General features: G+C 43.7%; 1 protein-coding gene across 1 annotated transcript in view; it reads left to right on the plus strand.

Moving 5' to 3' along the window:
* The window catches only part of CHST15 (carbohydrate sulfotransferase 15), a 525,836-nt gene extending 506,401 nt beyond the window's left edge, over positions 1-19,435 (plus strand). The window contains exon 9 of the mRNA XM_085601655.1: positions 17,531-19,435. Within this exon, the coding sequence (XP_085457781.1) occupies positions 17,531-17,712 (182 nt within the window). The 3' untranslated portion in view covers positions 17,713-19,435. The remainder of the gene's footprint in view (positions 1-17,530) is intronic.
* The last annotated feature ends 2,859 nt before the right edge of the window (positions 19,436-22,294 follow it).

Genomic DNA, 22,294 nt, shown 5'->3' on the forward strand with positions numbered 1-22,294 from the left:
AGCAATTTTCCCACCACTTCTGCATTCTTTATAGGAGTTCCACTTGAGGTCAGGAAACCTCTCTGCAGCCAAAGTTGGCCAAAATCGTGGACGACTCCAAAGCCATACTGGCTGTCTGTTATCACAGTCACTCTCACATTCTTCCCAATTTTACATGCCCTTGTTAATGCCACTAGTTCTGCCACTTGAGCGGATTTAACTCCTTTCAAGTGTGATGCTTCTATGACTGCAGCGACTGTGCATATAGCATAGGCCGCACTCAACAATCCTTCGTCTGTTCTCAAGCACGACCCATCCACAAACAACGCATAATCACTTTCTGGCAATGGTAAATCTTTTATGTCTGGTCGAGGTTTCGTGCAAAAGTCAAGCACATCCAAGCAATCATGATCAACATCATCTCTTACCTCCACTCTCGCTGCATCAGGCAAAAGTGTAGCTGGATTCACATTCACACATCTATCCAGACTCACATTGGTTGCGCCTAGAATGACCTTCTCGTACTTAGTCAGCCGACTATGTGACATGAACTGTGTTCGGCTCCTTGTTAAAAGAGTCGCCACATTATGAGGTACAAACACTCTTACTGGATACCCCATCACGATTCCTTCACTCTGCTCTAGGCTTCGGCATGTAGCAGCTACTGCTTTCAGACATCCTGGCAGACCTACCGCCACTGGATCTAACATTGATGAAAAATATGCAACTGGTCTCCTTTGCCTTCCATGTTTCTGTATTAACACTGAGAGTGCACATCCATTCCTCTCACTGCAGTATAATTCAAATTCTTTCTCGTAGTCTGGAATCCCCAGAGCTGGGGCTTCGCAAAGGCTGTTTTTTAACTGTCTGAATGCTGCCAATTCTTCTTTGTTCAATTCAAGGGGGTCTTTAACCTCACTTTTCGTCAATTTTACCAATGGTTTGGTTATCAGGGAAAAGTTACTTATCCACTGATGACAGTAACCAACCATCCCTAGGAACATTCTCACCTCTCTTTGGGTCATTGGGCTCTCATTCCTCTAATAATTCTGATCCTGTCTATGGTTACTTTTCTCAGCCCTTTTTCAATGGTATGTCCCAAATATTGTACTTCTTTTTTACAGAATTGCAATTTTGTCGTAGATACCTTTAGTCCTCCATCTGTCAAATGATTCAGCAAAGCTATTGTGTCCGTTTCACAAGCTTCGCGTGTTTTTGACGCCACCAATAGGTCGTCAATATACTAGACCAGAACTGAATTTTCAGGCATGGTTAGACTTTCCAGAGATTTTTTTAGCAACTGATTGAAAATGGAGGGGCTCTCTGTGTACCCCTGTGGGATTCGGCACCATGCCAAAATACGCTCTCCAAACCGAAATGCAAAAATCGGCTGGCTGTCATGATGCAACGGAATGGAAAAGAAAGTATGACACAAATCAATTACTGTGTACCATTCTGCATCATGGGGAATCTGATACAAAATCACTGATGGATTTGGAACAATGGGACAACATGACACAACGATCTTGTTAATCCTTCTCAAATCCTGCACAATCCTGAACTTCCCATTGGGCTTTTTCAGTCCCATTATAGGTGAGTTACATGGACTACTCATTATTTCCCTCAACACCCCTTGTTGAATCATTTTCTCAATTAAAGGTGTCACTCCTTCAATTATTTCAGGTGTCAGTCTATATTGGGGAATGTTTGGATAAACTACTCCTTCTTTTAGTGTAATTAATCTTTACTGGATCTATATTTCTCATAAGGCCTACATCTTCTCCAGTAAAATCCCAGACTCCTGCCTTCACTGACTGCTTCAATTCTTTAGGTAATTCATCGGGGTTAAATACTGCATAAGTTCCTGTAATTCCATTTTCTTGATTAGCTATTGTCATCTTATACAGTGCATCCTCATCTGGTGTCTCAAATGCTATTCCATCTGGAGTACAGAATATAGTGCAATTCATCTTGCACAGAAGATCCCTTCCTAACAAATTCACAGGACTAGTATCGCACACCACAAATCGGTGCATGTCTATGAATTTCCCTATTTTAACCTTTACCGGTTCGGTAAGGTAGGTTCTAATCTGGGTGTTTGACACACCGACTACTTGGATTGTTTCATCCGAGAGAGGAAGATTTTTCACATCTGCTGACCTGACAGTAGATCGCGTAGCTCCAGTGTCTACTAGAAAAGTAATGTTTTCATCATTGACTTTCCCATCCACAAATGGTCCTGTCTGATCTATTTCTAGAGTTGCGCCAAGTACGCACTCTTCTTCCTCTCTTCGGCACCGTCAATAATTCTCCTCTGACTCACTCTCGTCATTTCACAGCCAATATTGGGACACAGCGCTCGCGCGTTGCGGTTTGTTTACCTGTTCTTCATTGTAGAATCCCACTACCTTGCTATATTTCTGGGTGTTCCTGCTTTGCGGTAATGGCGGTTTTGGCACCTAATTCTGTGGATTAACAGCCTTCTTCTGTTGCTGCGGTGGGCCACTCACCTCACACTGCACCTGTGGATTCAATGATGGATTTTCATTATTAGTACTTGGTGGATATTTACACTCGGATTTCCAATGCCCTATCCTTCCGCAATTGTGGCATGGAAACTTCTTTTTAGCTTCTTCTATATTACCCATCCCTTTCCCTGGGCCAAATCTCGGTTTGATTCCTGGGTTATTGGCTTGTTCGACCAGCTGAGCTTCCTGTCTTTCTGCGACTCTCACTTGAGCCCACATTGCCTTTTCTTTTAGTTTTCGCTGCTTTGCCTCAATCTCATCACTAAAGTATTTAGCATGTCTTAGGATCTCATTTATTTTCTTGCTTTGCCAGTCTACAGTGTGCTGCTTGATCATTTCCCCGATTTCGGGACGCAAACCATACACGAATCTGTACACAAAATGACTTAGATCCTTTTCTCCCAGATTGTCATCTCCACTAAACTGTTTGAAAGCTAATATTAGCCTTTCATAGTAAGCATGAACTGATTCTTTCACTTCCTGATGTGTTCGATCTATTTTAACCCAATCTGATTCTTTGGAAGGCACTTTGTTTTTCAAAAATACCATAACTTGTTCATATTTCTTCATTATCTCAGGGTCTGGTGCTCCTGTTTTGGGATCTCTCGGGTATTCTTTAGCTGGCCAATCTATGACTATTTTGCATTCTGCCCATAAGTCTGCTGGCCCTATTATATCAAATAAGCTATTTAGATCAATCCACAGTACTTTTGACAACTTAACAAATCTGTCTACCTGTCTGTACCACTCGACGGGCTTTTCTCGCAATCGAGGGAAGTCATTTGTAAATGACAAAATGTCCTGTCTTGTCCATGGGACATGCACATATCCCCCTTCTGGAATCTCTCTCATGGGAAATTCTGTCACTACCTTTTCCTTTTCTCTCATCGGAAATGCTGGAAAAGTTCTGTCTGAGGTATCATCCCGTTTCCTATACCACCTGCTTTTCCATTTGTCCACATCTCCCCATTTCCTCAACACTGTGATTATGTCCTTAATCTGCCCTATTCGTCCTGCAGTGTTCAGATTTTCAATATCCTTTTCCGTAAAATCCACTCGGTAAGGCTTCTGTAAAGCTTTTACCTTGTCCATGTCAATTCCCATTTCACTTGCTATTTCTGCTAGCCTGTCATGTAAATTCTTTGCTCTCCAAGTGACACTCTTACATAGGAATAACAACTCCTCATCCTGGTAATTCTTTAGCTTCTCGGTGGGGATAGTCCCTACTATTAATTCTTCTAACACCATGCGTAATTTTGCCACATCAATGGTTTGGGATCCCTTCTCTTTACCTTGCAAGCCCTTCAGCCATTCGCTCAATTCGTCTGTAGTTATACCTACTGATTTTTCTACATTCCCTGGTTCTGTCATTCTCTGTGGTTCTAATATTGGTCCCCCTACCATTCTGCTTCTTTCTACAGTATCAGGATTATAAAATGGGTTATTTAACACATGTAGTTCACCTTCACTCATGGTGTGTCTCCAAGGATTCTCCTTTGCTCTCACTAGGGGTTGTTACACTTGTCTATTGCTCACATACGGAACTGTTAGACCATGCTCGCTTTCTTTCTGCTTCTCAAAAATGGGCATAACTGGACCTATGGTTACGGGGACTGTAACTGCTTCTAGATCTTTAGTCAATTCTCTTATCTTCTCTGTCATTTCTAATGTGGTTTTCGCTAACTCCCTCGAATGTTCACTCTAAACCTTATTTTCTGTCTCTCTTTCCCCAAGAGAATTCCTTCTTTTTACCTCTGGAATCGTAACTTCTGTCTTAATGATTCGCAGAGTTTCCCTCACTGGAGTACCTGAGGTCAGCGTCTCTGATTCCTGCCTGTATGGAGGTGGGCTTTTGTAAAACATATCATCTAGGACATCATCTTCTATCTCATTTGCTCCATACCTTCTAGGTTCTACATTATGTTTTTCTCTATGCATTTCCTTCCTTCATTTTCCCCTGCAGTTCTTACGGGAAACAGTCCTTCAGTCATGCTTGCGTCTCGCCACCTTCTCATTCGATCACAATGAGTTTCACGATCATTTGGTCGTCCGAACATATAGCTATATCTACTGCCACTTCTCTGTTTTTTTTTGCTCATGCATTTCGTCTTCCCACTCAGTCAAAGCCTCGAACTGCGTAGGTCTAGGTCGCAGATCTAAGCTCATCATCCTCTCCTGTAAATTCCTTAATATTGCCAAATTAAAGGAACGCTAAAACTCCGTCTTCCTTTGTATACTTTGCCCAATTGTCTAACCAAATGCAAGTATGGTACCCATATTTCGCAACCATGAAGGATGCGGGTGTTTTCGTCAGAGGAAGTAACTGTCCTTCCCTAGTCACAATCTCTTTGTCTTTCACAAACCATCCTTTTATTTTACTAAACAAAGATTTTTTCTTTGTCTCGGGTGAATGATAATACATCTTCCTTTCTCTCGTGAACCCTTTAGTCTTTTCTGCAACCGTATGATCTTTAGTCCAATAGCAACGCGACTCTCACTCACCCACCAATCCTGGCGCGTCTACGTCACTGTCACAATCTCCAATCCCTGCGCGATTCACACTGACGCACCAATCCTGGAGCGTCTACGTCACCCTCTACTTCTCCAATCCTAGCGCGGTTTTACACTGACGTACAATCCAGAGCGTTTTACCCCTCTGACTAGCTGTCCAATCCCAGCGCGGTCTTACTGACGTCAGCAGTCGCTGCAGCAGCTTCTGCTACTGACTCCTGTCTTCAGTCTACCCCTCCTTTACAAACTACTCGGAGGACTTTGTTTCAATTTTACAATACTGTTAGTTACGACATACAAACATCTCCATTGTCTGCTTCGCTAACCACAGAATAGCAAAAGACCTTTCCCACGAGAATCCTGTTTTCCCTGAGAGCAGCGCTTACCTCTGCCCTACTACAGAATCGTTACGTCCGTTGGCAAAGTAGCACATCCCTCTACTTCACCCTTCTCCCAAGCATCAGTTAACTGTTTTCTCCAGAATTAAGACACATAGTTTGAAACGCAATGCTCCTGAGAAATAAAACCAGAGTTTCGCAATTAACCCGAATGCTATTTTCATTCCGCACTTTCACACGAAACATGTAGCACATTCACACAGAATCCTGTCTTTCCCGAGAACAGAGAACCGTCTGTCCTTCTACAGAATTATAACATACGTTAACAAAGCAGCGCTTACCTCTACTTTGTCCTTCTAACAAGCTCAGAGAACACCTGCTACCTTTTCAGTGATAAGCGTTATCGGTATGCCAATTGGTTTCCTGGTACCTAAGACCAAAATTTCACAGGTAACCCTTTGCTATCATTCACACCTCTCTCACACAGAAAATCTCACTAATGGTAACACTCGGCGATGCTACCGAATCGAACCCAGACAATGCGTCGTGCAACTTCAATTGTCACACGTTTCTCCCGTGTACCTACGGGCAACCACAATCCCGTCTTTCCCAAGAGCAGCGCTTACCTCTGCTCTGCTGCGGAACTGTTACCAATTCCCGACTTCCTACATCCCAGAAGCCGTACAGACAACATAAAACTCAATACAACTTCAACATATAGTGTTAGTACATTTATCAATACCAATCAATAATCGATAAGCGATATACATGCAAATTCATTAAACCAAAACAATAAAAACCATCTCTAGCTACCAGAAATACTGGTGCAGTTCGGGTTACTCAATTTCCCCCTACTTCCACGGACAGAATGATTTCTCAGTCACACGCACATACACACATCATACGCTGGTGGGGCCCATAACACCAACATTCATTCTCTCAAACTATCCGTGCCTATAAAGGGACATCAGTTCCGAACCAAACTGCTTCCTTTGATAGAGGAAAACCACTTCTCCTGAATCACCCTAACGATTCCTCCATCAATAGGTCGATCGAATCATTTAGTTGTTATTTAGTTCAATGATACTTTAACTCTCAAAATTAATTAATAAACATTTCAATGAAATAATCACCCGACACATTAATTCAGATAATGATTTTCTTTTATCTAATTTAAATGCAGGTTAAATCTTATTAATGCAATATCATCTTTTGTCATATTTACCTATTCTGGCTAATTGTCGTTTTCTAAGTTAGAACTGGTCCTCAGTAAATTCGTCAGAGTTCTTGTTATATCATATAAAGTCACCGTCCTCTCCGTCAGCATAAGGATCTCTGATCATCGGTTCTCCGTAAGCAGCTGCTTTTTCCCTCTCTAGTCTACTAATATTTATACTAAAATTTACATATCAAATGTTACATTTCTCATTTCACAGGAATATGATTGGCTAAATTCAAATACATCTCGGCACATCAGGAAACATTTTCAAATTCTCCCATGCAGGAAAAAAACCAAAGCAAATGTATGGGAAAGAATGATCCGTGGTCCTAAATGTATCAGTTCGTTGGAAACAGGTCGGGTTCGACAGTTCATATTCCCAATTGTAACATTTTCTTCACATTCAGGGGCATTGGCACCTCGCCCAGGGTAGTCTTCATGGGCATGGTCTGACAGGTCACACAAGGGACATGAACGAAGTCAGTGCAGGCGCCTTTCTCCATTGTTCAAATGATGAAGTAATGTACTTTAGTTAGGTTTCAGTCGGCGGCCATCTTTTGGTAGGCCAGAATAGTCAACTTAAGCAAAGAAACACAAAAATCGTAATTAATACATGGAAATGATTAAAACAGTGTTATTCCTTTGCTAATACCCTTATGTGTATGCTTTTATCTAGCCATATGCAACATCCAAAGCCGTTAATGCTGGTTTATTGAAGCGCAAATCACAATAACATTGCTCAAGCAACATTTATCGTTTTAATATGCATACAAACTTAGTTCACCTATTATTTTAGCCATGCAGATGCATTCCCACGTGTATTCTTTCTGTTAATAAGGTTGGTTTAGTTCTTTCACATCAAACTGTTAATTATTATAATTAATCATTAATCATTTTAATATAAACATATATAAATGGATTGGGTATATAAAAAGAAAACATTTTACCCTCTCCATCACTATCACACTGATGACTTTCTCGCCTTATCCTACTGACTAATTATTTTGCCCACTATTACTTCATTATGTAAATATTGCTATTTTTGTCTATCATGTTGTCACGTAACTATTGCTATTTTTGTCCTTTCTATGATTCTGCCATGATTGCCCTTTCCCATATGTGTTGCATCCCTCTGTAAAGCGCTCTAATACCCTCTAGGGTCATGTTCGCGCTATACAAAACTTTCTAAATAGATAAATGAATAAATAAATAAAGACTGTATGGGGAAGCGGGAGCACTGAGCCCCTTCCAATATACCTCTATTGCATTCTTACTCATGGCTCAGCGGGTAAGAGGGTGACTGCACTTTATCATTGTTGGCTACAATTGTCAAAGGCAATTATAACTCCCCTAGTAAAACATTAGGAGGGAGAGGTGGGTAGGTGGCTGAACCCTTAGGAGAGAGGGCACTCCTGGCATATCCATTTTGGATATTGAGGAACGCACGGTTTTGGTTTATCCTGTTCCAAGTGTTACATCACATGTACCTTAGCCCATCTAGACTACAACATAAATCCCCCTGGCATATCGGATGAATGACCGTGATCACCAGTGGCAGAGTTGGCATATATGTTCTGGCTCTGCCCACTCCTCGCAATTGTTTGGCTGATAGTTTGCAACTTCATCAGGGAAACCACTGGCAAAACTACCCCTGCACTTTGAAGGACGGTATTTTGAGCCTTTTTAAATAAACAACAACAGCAAGGACTGAAGATAGGTTCACTGAGTTGTCATGGCTCTTTGCCAAGTGGTACATCGATATGAGCTGGATTTTCTACAGTCTTGAGGGTCCTCGCTTGGTCTAAAGAGCTGCTTAAACTGGCAGCGGGAGAAACACTTCATGCTCTACAGAGACAAGAGGCAGGGGTGAGGGGCATAAATACATGGGATTCAATGGTGGTAATATTGCAAGCCATCGCATTTGTGAAAGTTAAAGCTGTTGGCGTTAAAAATGCCAATGTTTTTACTTTTTTTTTTTGTACGCAGTGGAGTGATGATATGTGCATAGCGCTATTGCCTTTCGCATGACCTCATGGCGCTGGAGAACCAAAAAGTGTGAAATAGGTTATGAGGGAACGGAGACAAGATTAATATGCTGGCAGGAAAAAAAAATACACATTAAACCATTCTAATTCCCTGTAGGATGCGGTGACTTGACTTACTCCTTGCATTTCATGAATTCTCTAAAGAAAGTTTTCAAAAATAACTCTGTTGTACCATGATTAAAACAGAAATAAAGCAAAGGTGAAAAGCAATACAGAAATTGCTATGAAAAATATCTCTTCAATTAATACAGTTGGAAATTTAAAAAACACAACGCTTTATGTTTAGCAACATGTAAAATAAGTGGGCCGCTGTGCAATATCACGGTGCACACATCTGAGGTTAACTAAATACATATCGGCTCTTGTCGTGAGTTTCGTGTATATTTGTGATAAAAATAATGCTTGAACTATGATGATTTTGTGGTGAAAAAAACACTTTAGCCAAAAATTCACAAGATGTCAGATAACAGAACTTAAAATGTACATTATGTGTTAGATGCAAGATTTAGATTCCTTTCTGAAGAAAAATTAAAACTGCATTGACAAAGTTCTTTTCACAAATACACATGAACCCAAAAGAAAATCACCCTCCCAGCTGTAGAGCAAAAGCTCCAGCCACGGAAGAATTTAAATGCCTAAAAAAAGCTGAGGAGGTGATGATTGCAGGGTGCCCCTTAAGCCAGGGTGAGGACCCAGAAGATGATCTGAAAAACGAGAGCATGTGGTGCTGAACAGTTTGGTTGTGGTGCCATCATCCTAGGACCACCACAGGCGATGGGCAACATGATTTTTTAAAATAAATGGTCCTGCAAAGCATTATGGAGTGAGTCTCCGTGGTGTACTGAATTTTATAGCCGCTGCTCTCCCGCTGTGCTTGGAGAACCATGAAGAGGTTTTTCTTATTTTTTTCCCTATTTTGTTACCGCTTCATGCCTCGGTTTCATTTTGCTTTGGGGTGTTTCAACAATATTAAAGCAAAAAAGGATTGCAGATTAAGTGATTTACCAAGAATCACTGGATAGTGAGCCGGCAACGTGACTCAAAACCTGGTTCTCGAGCTCCAAGGTTGCTAACCTGGACATTGCGCAATATCCTTTCCCCTAGAAAACGTATAAAACAGAAATCCTTGGAAATTCCATGGAAAGAGCAGAAGCAAAGGAAGAACCTGCCAAGATGTTCAAGCAGTGTTGTGGGAGTGCAGTACCACAGGCTGTCACTAGGTGTCCCTTGGGACCTCCTTTGGTCACATACTGTACTGCACAATGCAAGTTGACTAGGGAAATGATATGACTCAGCGGTGAGAGCTGCCGACTGAGAACCTGGGGATCCGTGTTCGAGTCTGCTGTCGGCTAAACATTGAGCAGCATGAATAGGTGCACTAAATAAATAAAAGTGCCTCTTAATGTGTCATGCAAGGGGGTGGGGGTAGACTCCGTATTTTAACCAAATAAGCAAAACAGAAGTGGCCTCAGAGGGGTGGCGGGGCCTGCCAGCAGTGTTGTGGGAGTGGTGAGGGGGAGGCACAGGAGACAAGAGACCAAAGCAGTGTTGTGGGAGGGGTGTGGGACAGGCAAGCAAATGAAACAACCAAAGTTTCATTGCACAAATAAACAGAACAGGTAACGAGCAAAGAGGCAGGCCAACTAAAATAAGAGTTCTCTCTAAGTATAAATAACCTGAACAGTAAGAACCCATATAAGAGGGCCTGTCCTCATGGGAGGATAGAAAATTCCAAAAGGAGGGACTACTAAGTGTACTTATCAATAAAAAGCCAGAATTTCTAAAGGACAGCAAGAGGAACCAATGAAAAAGATGGGTGTTTTTTCAAGCCTATATCCTAGATATAGCATGTCTTGGAGAGGCAGCGCATGCATTGCGTAGACAAGACCTAAAATCAGCCCACACACTGACCTATCAAACCAGTACTTTGAATACTGCCTGATTGCCCTAAGGCGAGTCCAACCCTGGCGCATGTCTTATACGGTGATAGGACAGCACCGTCTGTGTGGTATTCCCACCTTTGTCGCTGAATTCTTGTAGGCTGATAAAATCACCCTCAGGAAACAAGTCACCTACTGTTTCAGTTACCATTATTGTAACAATTTCACTGAGGTTTGTTCTAGGAGGAGCAAAAAAAGTGGATTATTTATTTTTAACAATGGCAAGTAGGGTATATTTGTTCTGACCAGTTTTGCCATCTCCCAACAAGCCCAGGGCGTGGTTGCTATTACATCGACCTTATCTCCCCATAGTGTCTGTTTTTTCCCTAATATCATTGAAAGTGCATATGGGCCACTTAATGTCTTTTCTACTCTAAAATGTGTCAGGGTTACTGAATCTGTAAACTGATGTTTAGTGTGATGTCCCTCTGCTATCAATAAATATAGATAGAGGTCTGTCACTCCCAAACCCCCAATGCGTAAGTACTTCCCATGTTATGTGGGGTTGATTACCTTCCCAATTCAGACGTGTTAACAATTGTTGTAACTGTTGAAAAAACTCTTTTGGAATACACAGAGGAATGTTAACAAAAACAAGTATAAAATTAAAAGTGTCATTTGACAATCGTTTTAATTAACGATACATGTTCCAAAATCGACATGAGAAGCCGTATCAAACGTTCAGTTTGTGTTTTTATATTGTCATTGTCACCTCAAAATTTCTCCTCAGTAGCTCTGCAGTGTCCTTGGTGACATAAATACTGATATACCTCACTCCCTTAGGGCTCCAGAGGAGAGGGGTATTCCCCTCCCATGGTCTTGCATGATCAGTTAACGGAAATATCTCATCCATGTCCCAATTTATGTGCAGCCCAAAGTATTCTCCAAAAAGAAATATAGCTCTGATGATAGTTGCCACATTCGTTACATGGCTTTGACTGTACAGTATGATGTCATCTGTGTATAGCGACACCAGCAAGGATCTTCACCCAACATGGATCCAACAAGCACGTGGTTTAACAGCCAATGTGAATATAATAGGCAACAGTGGGCACCCCTGGCTGATGCCCCTGCCTATGGAGAAGGCCAAGGATTGTAGCCCATTTATGCTGACTCCAGCTATGGGATTCGTATGTGGTAAATTAGTCAAGCCCAGAAAGTACTTTCTCATCTCAGAACTTCCTGCATGAATTTACACTCTGCATTCACAGTTCTATGACTCATATCACACTACATTTCATTGTAAATTATGCTAATTTATCTGGCTCACTGTTTTTAGGTTGCTGCCACCATTGTCCTGATGATGACCCTGTTTAAATCACTGTGAGGATCAAAATGTTAAATATTTCACTATTGAATTGATATTCTTTGTAATGATTAACACATTGAACTCTAATCTTGAGTCATGTTGAAGAAGCTGTATCATTAATCATTCTTCAGTGTCATGTATTTGTGCTTTGTCTAAAGCACAAGCGCACTTTTTTCACTCATGTCAATACTCTTTCACTGCGTAGTTTTTTTGGAGCACCTATAAAATGAAATATTGTTTTTCCTCATACTAGTTAAAGGATTATACAGTTCATAACTATATATTTAAAATGTTGGGATATTGCCTCAATCTTGCAAGCCAAAGGAGTTGAGGCTCCATCAATCCATTACCCAAGCAGTTCTCATGGTGCTGCGCTGTACAGAGCTCTGGGCATGATGTACAGCTGTTTTTTTGGGGTCGCAAATGGGAAACGGCCTGTCTGCAACCGCAAAATAGGTCTGTGCAATGTACAAACCCTATTTGTGAGTCGATAACCTGCTACGACTCACAAAATAGGGTTTGCAACTCGCCATTAGGAAGGGGCGTGCCAAGTGCATGTCTTCCTAATAGCGAGTCGCACTTCTATGCACAATTGTTTTGTGACCACAATTGCGATCGTAAAACACTCGCAGTTTACAGCCTATTTCAAAAAGGTGGTAAGACACTCCCAAGCGGGAAGGGGTCTCCAGGGGACACCATCCCTTTGGTTACTGGCAGCGAAGATATTTTTGGAGAGCAGGCAGTGGTGCCACGGACCACTGTCTACTCTTAAAAATTAAACAGAAACGTTTCATTTTTGTTTTTTAAATGCATCCGGTTCTCCATTAAAAAAACTGCTTTATTTAGAAATCATTCGCAGACATGGTGGTCTGCTGACCCCATCAGGCCACCCTCCCTGTGACTGCTGGCTAGTCCCGATGGGGTTGCAAATTGCCACCTGCATCATGAATATTAATGAGGCAGGGCATTTGCAACCCCATTGGGATTCGCAAACTGTGTCTTTTCAATTTGTTTATGTCTGACCTGTCCCAAAGGCTAAACAAGATCAATTTCCATTGAAACTGGGAGCACTACCTTTATTGCATATCTCTTTATCAGATGATGTGGTTCTTATAGTTATGAGTTTAACAAAGGCTGGCCTCCGAAGGCTACTCTCAGGAATACTATTATCAGTTAATAAATGAGAAATTAACGCATCTAAAACCAAAACAACAATCATCAGTAATCGCCCTAGTACACAGTTGAACTTCTGGGCAGATGGGAAACCCTTGGAGGAAGTAACCTGCTATAAATACCTCAGATATTACATGGACAACAGGCTCAATCACCAAGAGCAAAGAAAGTACATGTTACAGCCAACCAGTGCACTAACCTTTGCTTTTATATCCCTGGCAAACAAAATGGAGTACTCATCCTACAAACCATTGCTCTATGTAATAGTGGCAAAACTTTCACCAACAATATCATATGCCAGAATCGCTCTACATGGCAAGAGGTGAACCTACTGAACTAGCTGGTAGCGACTACATACAAAGAAGTTTTTCAACTACCACTATCTGCTTCACCAGCGCAAGGTCAGCTCGAATTTGGGTTGACGAATGAAACTATAGGGAGAATGCACTCCTCAATAAAGGTTTGGTACAGACTTAAACAAATCCAGTGTGTTCTGCCCTTCATAAAGCATTTGGGACTGCAGTCGAAAAAGATTTAAAAAAATCAATATTCAATCAATAGTTAAATGAAGGATTAACAGCTACATGCACGTAGGAGCTGCAGAATAAGAATTTGCCTGTTACAACATTTAAATAAGCCATAAATAAAGCAGCTAAACTTCACTCTCTGCTATTAGATAAAATGCTCTCTCTCACAGATCACACTCTTGGATGGTGACCAACAATTACAAAACCCTTACACCAGCAGCTTACCTAAACCTCACTTTCGCGGCACACTTTTTTTTTTGCAAAAACAATTTTTATTGCATTACTCAATCACAATTGACATACACAATGTAAATCAGGTCAGTGGCCGCCATCGGCAAATAGTGCTATGTCCAAGTTCAATCCGGGCCACTTCCAACTACCAATGCACTGTCCCCAAACCTTCCCCAAAATGAACTCACCCCCCCCCCTCCCACATGTCAGTGTGCCGAGACGCCCGATACCAGGATAAACCTCTTTCAGAGGTAGCTGTGTTAGGAGCCACGAACCCCCCCCCCCCCACCACCACAACCAGGCCCCCAGCAGAAAGGAAAAGGAAAGGGAAAGCCCCTGGCCCCCATGATCAAATCAGCTAGCCTCTCCTCACCCCTAGGTTCCTGCCGGGTGTTCCAGTGCCTCAGGGTCCCCCTCCTCCTCTAGTCCCCACCCCTGGAGGTCTACCACTAGCGCTTCCCATGCCCGGGCCAAGGCCAGAGCCTTGGCATCACTTCCCCGAAGCGCAAGCTGCAGCCGGAGCGTGCCCTCGCTACTCGCCCACTTGGTAAAGGTCGTTCTCCACCTCGTGAAGCTGGGACCCGTCTTTGACTTCCAGTGGAGGGTAATTTCTCTTTTGGCCACCACCAACCCCAGATCGCAAAACTTGCTCGTGGTTTTCGTGCGCGGCGTGTGTGGGAACCATAGCAACAAACAAACTCCCATCTCCACCCGCAGGTCCCGCCCCGTCACTTGGGCCAGGCAGCCGACAACCCCCTCCCAGTAGCAGCTTAAAGCATCACAGGACCAAAACATGTGCTTAAAGTCAGCCCCCTCCTCCCCACAACGAGGGCATTGCGGTGTGGGCCCCCCAAAGTACTGAAACAATTTAGCTGGCGTCAGGTATGCCCTATGCAGGGTGAAATACTGCACCAGCTGAAACCGGGCATTACGCGTACGCTTCCATGCCCGTCTCTGCAACTTAGGCCACGTCAGCTCCGGGATAGGTTTCCCGATATCGGTCTCCCACTTATCCCTCAATGCAGTCAAAGGAGCCAGATGTGCCGTGGCCATTCTCTGATAGAGGCAGGTAATGGCCTTGAGTGTGCCCGCCGCCATGACCACATACTGACAGCCAGCCGCCGTCCGCGGTTCCGAGAGCCCCGCGTTCCAGTGCTTCTGCAACGCCACCACCAAGGCCGCGTGGAGGAGATAGTCGCCCCTCGAGATCCCAAAGGAGTCCTGCAGCCCCTGGAATGGCTGAAGCTCACCATTCAGATATAGGTCCCCCACCATCTGTAGTCCTAGGTCTTCCCAGTGGGCCAGCCCCGACCAGTCCCCGCCGTGGGGGAGGGCCGTGCACATACCCAAGGGGATCTCCGGGGCGTAGGGGCGAGCAATGCCAGCCCTCCGCAGGCTCCGGTTCCAACACAGCCGGAGCGTGCGCTCTTCGAGCGTTAGTTGTGACAGCTCGAGCCGCTGTTGGAAAACGATAAAGGAGAGCACGTGTCGCGGGATCATTCTGCCCTGCGGACCCTCGGGGCCTCTGAATTCCCGAGCCACTGCCTGCGTGAGCCACTGCAGCTGGGCAGCCAAATAGTACCACTCAAAATCGGGTACTGCGTGCCCTCCCTCAGCCCTGGGCCTTCGCAGCGTGGCTAGCGCCACCCGCCGCCTGCCAGCCCCCCAGATAAAGCCCGTGATCATGGCCGTAAGTTTGCGGAATAGTGACGCCGGCACCCAAACCGGGAGCGTGCGGAAAAAATACAGCAGGCGTGGGAGCGCCACCATCTTCAGCAGCGCCACCCGCCCGGCTACCGAAAGTGGGAGAGTGCTCCAGAATCCGATACTGCCCGCCAGGCCCGCGATCGCTCTCCCCACGTTCCCCTCCAACAGGTCATGCTGGGTGCGGTAAACGCGCACTCCCAAATACGGCAGACAGCTATCCTCGCAGCGGATCGTCCCCAGGAAGGTGGGGAACCGCTCCCACTACTTTTGCGGCACACTTACAGAGACAACTTATGGATGACTCTCTGTTTCAGAAAGCTCCAGTCAATAGCGGATCAACGAAGCTGGATATACTAAGGCCCCACAGCACGCCGCCACTGTGGCAGCAAAAACGAAGGCCTCACCCACCTAATGTGTATATGCCCGCAAGTACAGTCAGCACAAGCTACTCTATTAAGAAATGCTCTCCTTGGCAGAGGGGTAAAGACTTGTAGAGCTGCCCTAATGAAAGGTCTAGGCCCAAGTGATCCTCAAATGAACTGTAAGCGGCTTAAGTTTCTCAAACTTCACGAACAGGCTTTGAAATTTGCAGCCTGGCAGGCGTTTGCAGCTACTCTACGCTCAGCCAGGTCAATGAACATTCCAATGTATACGAACCCTACTGATCACTCGGTCAAAAAGTCCTATGTACAAAAAAACATGAAAATACAATTTTAGCTTTTTAAATTATGGAAACCTCCTATTTCTTATTCTTCTCTTTTTATTGTCATTTTATCAGATTTTCTATTCGAAATACTGTTCTGGTTTTAAGTAACTAAACAATAAAATTATTTTACTTACTTTACTTTTACACTGTTGTACATTCCATTTTGCAAGTCGCAAATTGAGAGTCGCAAAACGGCGCAATTTGTGACTCGCAAAATGGAATGGTCTTACATCTGCCCCTCTTCCTGTTTTTGGTGCTGAGTGCCCCAGAGGAAATGATTTGGAACCCGCCATTTTCGGAGCCGGAATGGAGGGGCACATACTGCTTGCATGTATCATAGCTATACACAACTCAGTTTTATAAGACTTAATATGTAATATGAGCGGGAGTATGCATGTATACTGTGACTGCATGTGCAATAACCGACAAGAAACAAACTTCAGGCCGTGTGTCTTGTCAGACTTTGGCAAGGGCTCAGTCAGGAGTTGCATGTCCTAGCTTACCTGGTCTAGTTCATGCTTTGTTATGCTGCTGGTACTTGTACCCCTAGCTCTGCATTGCTGCTGACACCCTTGATGCATATTTTGTGTCTGTTGTCTGTTCAGGGGTTGTAAACACTCGCCCATTGATGTATCTTGGTATCCAGGAGTGCTTACATGTTGTCTGGGAAAATTGGTGGATCTATGTCTTTGCAATACCTACTGACTCAACAAGCTTGTAACTCAGTGATTCAGTCATATAATTGTCAAGTGATCCAACTACATCCTTCTGTTCTCACTTTGTAGCTTCATCATTCTCACCTCTCTTGCTGTCTCTCTTCCCTCCTTCACTATTTTCGGTTCTCTGTCTATTTTTGCCATGGCTAGCTCCACTTGAGATCACATTGGCTTGTGTTCCATTGTCAAGCACTTTCTCTCAAGTTTCTTAAGGTTGTCTCCCTTGCTAGTCAACTTCCAGGCCTCAACTGGGTCTCTTCGCTCCCTCGGTTAATTCTGTCAGGTCTCCTCTCCCCCTCTCCCTTTCCTTCTCCACCTATTGTGAGTCTCTCTTCGTCTGAATGCTCTACATCTCACCCAATCCCCCTCACCTCCTGTAAAAGTCCCTCCCCTGATTGTTTCAGATCCTATGGATGTTTCTTCCCTTTCACCTCATGTTTGACTCTCCTCTCTAGACCCCTGTGCATATTCTCCAATTGTAAACTGTGACATTCATATGCTTGAGCTTTTCCAGTGCAAAGCTGGGCCTAAGTAGTTCAAGCGATGCCATGGAGGTCACTTTGCGATTTTCTGCTGCCCATTAACACTCCTTTCCTTGCAGGCCCTGTCAGTGAGAAGCAAGAAGAGGTCATCACCAGGAGCCCAGCTTCCAACGCGCGACGTGCTGCGGACCGCAGCTTAGGGCCCATGTTAAACATCACTAGGCAGATCCTGAGGGACTTCCATCACCCCTTCAACCAGAAGCTGGCATGGCTGCTGAAGAATGACACCTTCCTATGGTGAGGAGAAGTCTTCTAAGCACTCACTGCCCAGGTGTGTGAAGATGAGCACAAGCCGCAACCATTGAAGCATTCTGTGACCTGTTAAGAGCCTTGCATACTTCCTCTAAAGAGTATTGTGAGATTGGCAGCTTTAAAATGTACTGTGCTCGGTTTCCGAGGATTTAGAGCCTCTCACAGATATTTGCACACTTCCGTGTCTCAGGTTTGTAGAATTTATAGCTTCAGCTCAGCGCATGTCCAGAATCCGGACTGGTAGGATCATGCCTCAGATGGAGCCTTACTTACTTCCAGATCGCCTGCCAATGGACCTTTGGTCAGATTGGCCTCTGACACATCTGGACCCTGGGACTAGGGACTTTAACACAGCCTTAAAGACATCCAGACCTCATGACTGTGTGATTGGGAACATCCGGGCTCGCATGGAGTCTACCACTTGTGTCTTCCTTAACATAGGACCTAGGTCCTCACAGCAAGCCTTGAACATTGTCAGTCCTGCAGATTGTAGGATTGAGTTACCTAGAGCCATGCACTTCCAGACCTACTCATAGCCTTGGAAGTCTTGTATACTTTTACCTCTCCTCGTGGATTGAATCTGGCCTCACATTGAGGCTTGCACACAGAGAATAAGATTGGAAGATTTGCATGAGATTTGCACACATTTGGGTCTTTTCACGAGGGTATTTAAAGTCTGCTCTCTGAAGGGGAGGGTGGGGTGGCTCATGCCCCTGGGTTGTGGAACTTTGGTCTGGAAGATAAATATTATAGGGTTATCGATTGAGTGAGGAGCACTTCAACTCCAACTCCAAATTTTACACTGTCTACGCTCTGGAGCAGGTTGCTTTCATGGATTTGCACTTCAGAAAACTTCTTGGATAGATTTAGCAATACTTTGCACCAGTGTAATATCACAAAAAGTGATGCAAACTGGAGGAAAGTGTTGATATTTACATTTCACTGCCAAACTTTTTTTGTCCTGGAAAGTAGCCATAAAAGTAACACAAATAGCACTTTGCATTTCTTTGCATTACATTGTATCAAGGGGTCATCCCCATGGTTTTTGATGCAAAGCCCTATCTACTAACAATGGTAGACATGGCTTTGTGTAAAGAAATAACGCATCATTGAGGCAGACCTAACAGGGAGGAATGTGTTTTGCACTGGACAGCACACATACAATGTGTGAAAAGTTTAAATGTATGTCTAGGCATTCAAAATAATGTTTTGAGTCTCACATTCCATCATAGAAATTTATAAATCAACTATACTTCTTGAGGAATGCTTGTTAAAGAAATTGCATCGAAATTGCTACATTTCGCCTGAGACCGAGGACTTCTTCAAGCAACCATCCTTTGCTGGCATCTAGTGGCCAGTTTGCAACATCATCACTATATTTATTTTAAGTTAATCAGTGCAGTGCTTCCTTGAAATGGTTGTTCAGTGAAGGGACTTGTTTACAAATCAATCAATTTAAGTGTAATAATTTTTCATTTTTCCATGTATCAGAGAAAGCTAATAAGCGGATTAATCTAGGAAAAGCAGGTAGCAGATTTACCACACTTCTTAAGCGTCAAATAGTATCAGCTAGAGTTCTATTTTATTTTGCCATATGTCAGAAAAAGTCATACATTGGAGTTTAATGAATGCACCCTAGGGAATATTTTAATGATTGGTTGTAATCTCTTTACAGATGCAGCTGCAATTTCTTAAATAAATGCTTGACTTTTATTCTTTGGTCCTGAATATTGAATGAAGTCTGAATGGAGTAAGGTGAAAGGCTGCTAGTGTTTGGTTTAACTGGGACCTTTAGTCTATGTATTGCAGTAATGGTACAAGTGCAGTGTAAACCTCTTGGACGAGTATTACTCTACTGGAATGCGCCCAGGACAATCTCTTCCTAAACCCTAAGTTCAAACTCATTCACCACTTGGAGCAGGTACAGCCAGAACTTTAGCGCCGATCTTAACAACATAGGAAAATCATAACTTTTGTACTTTTTAAGGAGTCCGTGGGCAGACATTGGGTAGGTAGCTCATACTGTGTGATTCATGGCCATTTACCATTGGTGTCCTAGGGCTTAACCCTACTATTGGTTCATCAGTTGCACCTCTTCAGCAAAGGTAAGTTATTACTAGTAAAGTTAGACTTTTGGTCTAGGTTTACCTTTGTGAATACCAAACAGTAGTAAACTTACACAAAAGTGTAAATTTACCTTTGTGAATCGGGCCCTCTGTGTTTAATAGTAAAACAGTAGTAACCCTCCATTCTCTTCAACTGGCCCATGAAGCTCGCTTGTTTCATAGTCTAGGGCTGTGTTCTGCGTGCCCTCACAGCATGCCAATGGTCTGTGTTTGGGATCATAGCTCATCAAATGAGAGAATTAAGCACTTGGGTTTTCACTTTAACGCCTCAATTTAAACTGTCCTAATAGTCTATAAATGTGTTCAACATGTATTCTTTTTTAAAGATGTTTCTCATGTGGGATATTTGGCATTATGCTTTGAAGAACGATGACTCTACTAATTCAGAAAAGTCACACCTACAAAAGCATACCTACTGCGCTTGAACGGAAATCCTGAACAGTCAAATCAAGTGCTAGAAGAGGTGAGTTTTAAGAAGTTTTCTGAACTGCGAGATGGTCGTACAGTCGCGAAGTTGGAGAGGCAGTTCATTCCAAAAAGCAGGGGCAAGGTGAGTGAAAGCTTTGCCTCCACTGCGTGTCTTTTTGATTCTAGGGGTGCATAGTAGGCGTTTAGAGCCTGACCTGAGAGAGCGTGAGGGGGTGTACTTGGTTAGCTTACTCGAAAGATAGGACGGGCCCAGGTCGTTTAAGGCCTTGAAGACAGTGCAGCCTATCTTGAAATTCACTTGCTTTCTTACAGGGAGCCAGTGGAGTTTTTTTTTGAGAAGGGGAATAGAGGGGGTTCTAGAAGGGGCGCCCGCAACCAGGTGGGCAGCCGTGTTCTGCACAACCTTTAGCTTGTTAAGGGAGGCTTCATTGGCCGAAAGAAGCAGAGCGTTACAGTAGTCTATTCTACTTAGTATCAGGGCTTGCATCAGCGTTTTTTTAGTAGAAGGGGGTAGTAGAGGAAAGATCCTTCTGAGTAGACCTAAAATATAGCTTCTGATCGATTCTGATACCTAGTTCTTGACCACTTCCTTGGGCGACGGCACTTTATGATATTTCACATTTCTCTAAACAAATTAAAGAACAGCGCAGCTTAATCAAAGGGTAGCTAAAACTATAGGCTGCTCATATGAGCTCCTACTATGAAAGTGTGACTCTCTTAACAAGGGAGTCAAATCTGTTGGCATCTTAATGTGATTAATCTCAAAATAACCTTGTGCCACCAATCACAGCGTTTCAAGAAGCAATATCATAACACGTCTGGAAAGCTAATGGATATAGTATACTAGCTGAACAAATAGCATAAGAGACATGTCGCCAGGGCCGGACTGGCCGTAATGGGCACCGGGCATTTCCCCGGTGGGCCGCTAGGGTGGGGTCCGATTTTAGACTTCTGGAGGGCCGTTTTTGTTACCGGGCCGGTTTTCCAGCATAGCTGCAATATCGGCCTAACTGCACCAAAAGTGACACAAAGAAGCTTTCCACTAGCAATCCCCCACCCATGGGCATGGCCGAGCTTTTTGCCAGGGCTGGTTCCGTTTCACTGTCCGGCCCTGCTTGTAGGGCCGAACGTGCAGGGCATGGCCTCTTGCATGGAACCAAGCAGATGTGCTCATCAGCTTCAGCCCAGGGAAAGACAACTTTAGAATGGGCCTGGTGACCACTCTCTCAGGCAGTATAGGGCATCCCAAAAAAGAAGCATGAGTATATTGTACACACCAAACACTTCTTTAAATTGCAATTTAAGTTAAAGTTGGACTGTTTCCAGTACAATTTGTTTGCCTTCAGATTGAAAAACTCATAGTTTAAAACCACTACTGCACTGAACTAAACATTTGCGAATTGTGAATCGTTGCATAAACAACAGACTGCACATGCACATTTCCATCAATTGGAAGCGGGAGGTAGCCAGGTGTAAAGTATAAAAGGAGGCCCAAACTTTCAGAATGATAGCCCTCTATGCTATTGGGAGGAGGATGTGCATCCTAGGAGCTTAGCAGTGGAGGAGGTAACTTTCAGAACGATGGTCATTCTGTTTGATCAAACAGATGAGAAGGTCTATGCTATGTATAGTTAGATTATGAGGTAATTCTACATCTACTAGATGCGCTGGTCTGTGTTACAGGCAGGTATATATACTCAACGCAGTGGAGCACTCCTCACCCACATATGGTTTTGTGCACCTTTCATCGGTGAGTCCACAGACCTCGGTCCTTGGAGCTCACTCTCCCCGGCAGCTCTGCTGTGCACTGCCACGGCTCTGAAGCCTGATACTTCATTTTCAGGGTTCGAGTACAGCCTGACTCCGGTTCTCGCTCTGTGAGCATTCGTGACTTGGGTGCTTAATTATTAATAGTGTGCCTGCTCTGTGTGTTTATTTTGCCTTATTGTGCCTGCCGCTGTTTTTCCTCTTGTTTTTCATCCCCCCTTCTGGTTTTCCTGTCGCCGTCGCTGACCC

Source organism: Triturus cristatus, chromosome 1_2 (assembly GCF_964204655.1).
Source record: "Triturus cristatus chromosome 1_2, aTriCri1.1, whole genome shotgun sequence".
Lineage (NCBI taxonomy): Eukaryota > Metazoa > Chordata > Amphibia > Caudata > Salamandridae > Triturus > Triturus cristatus.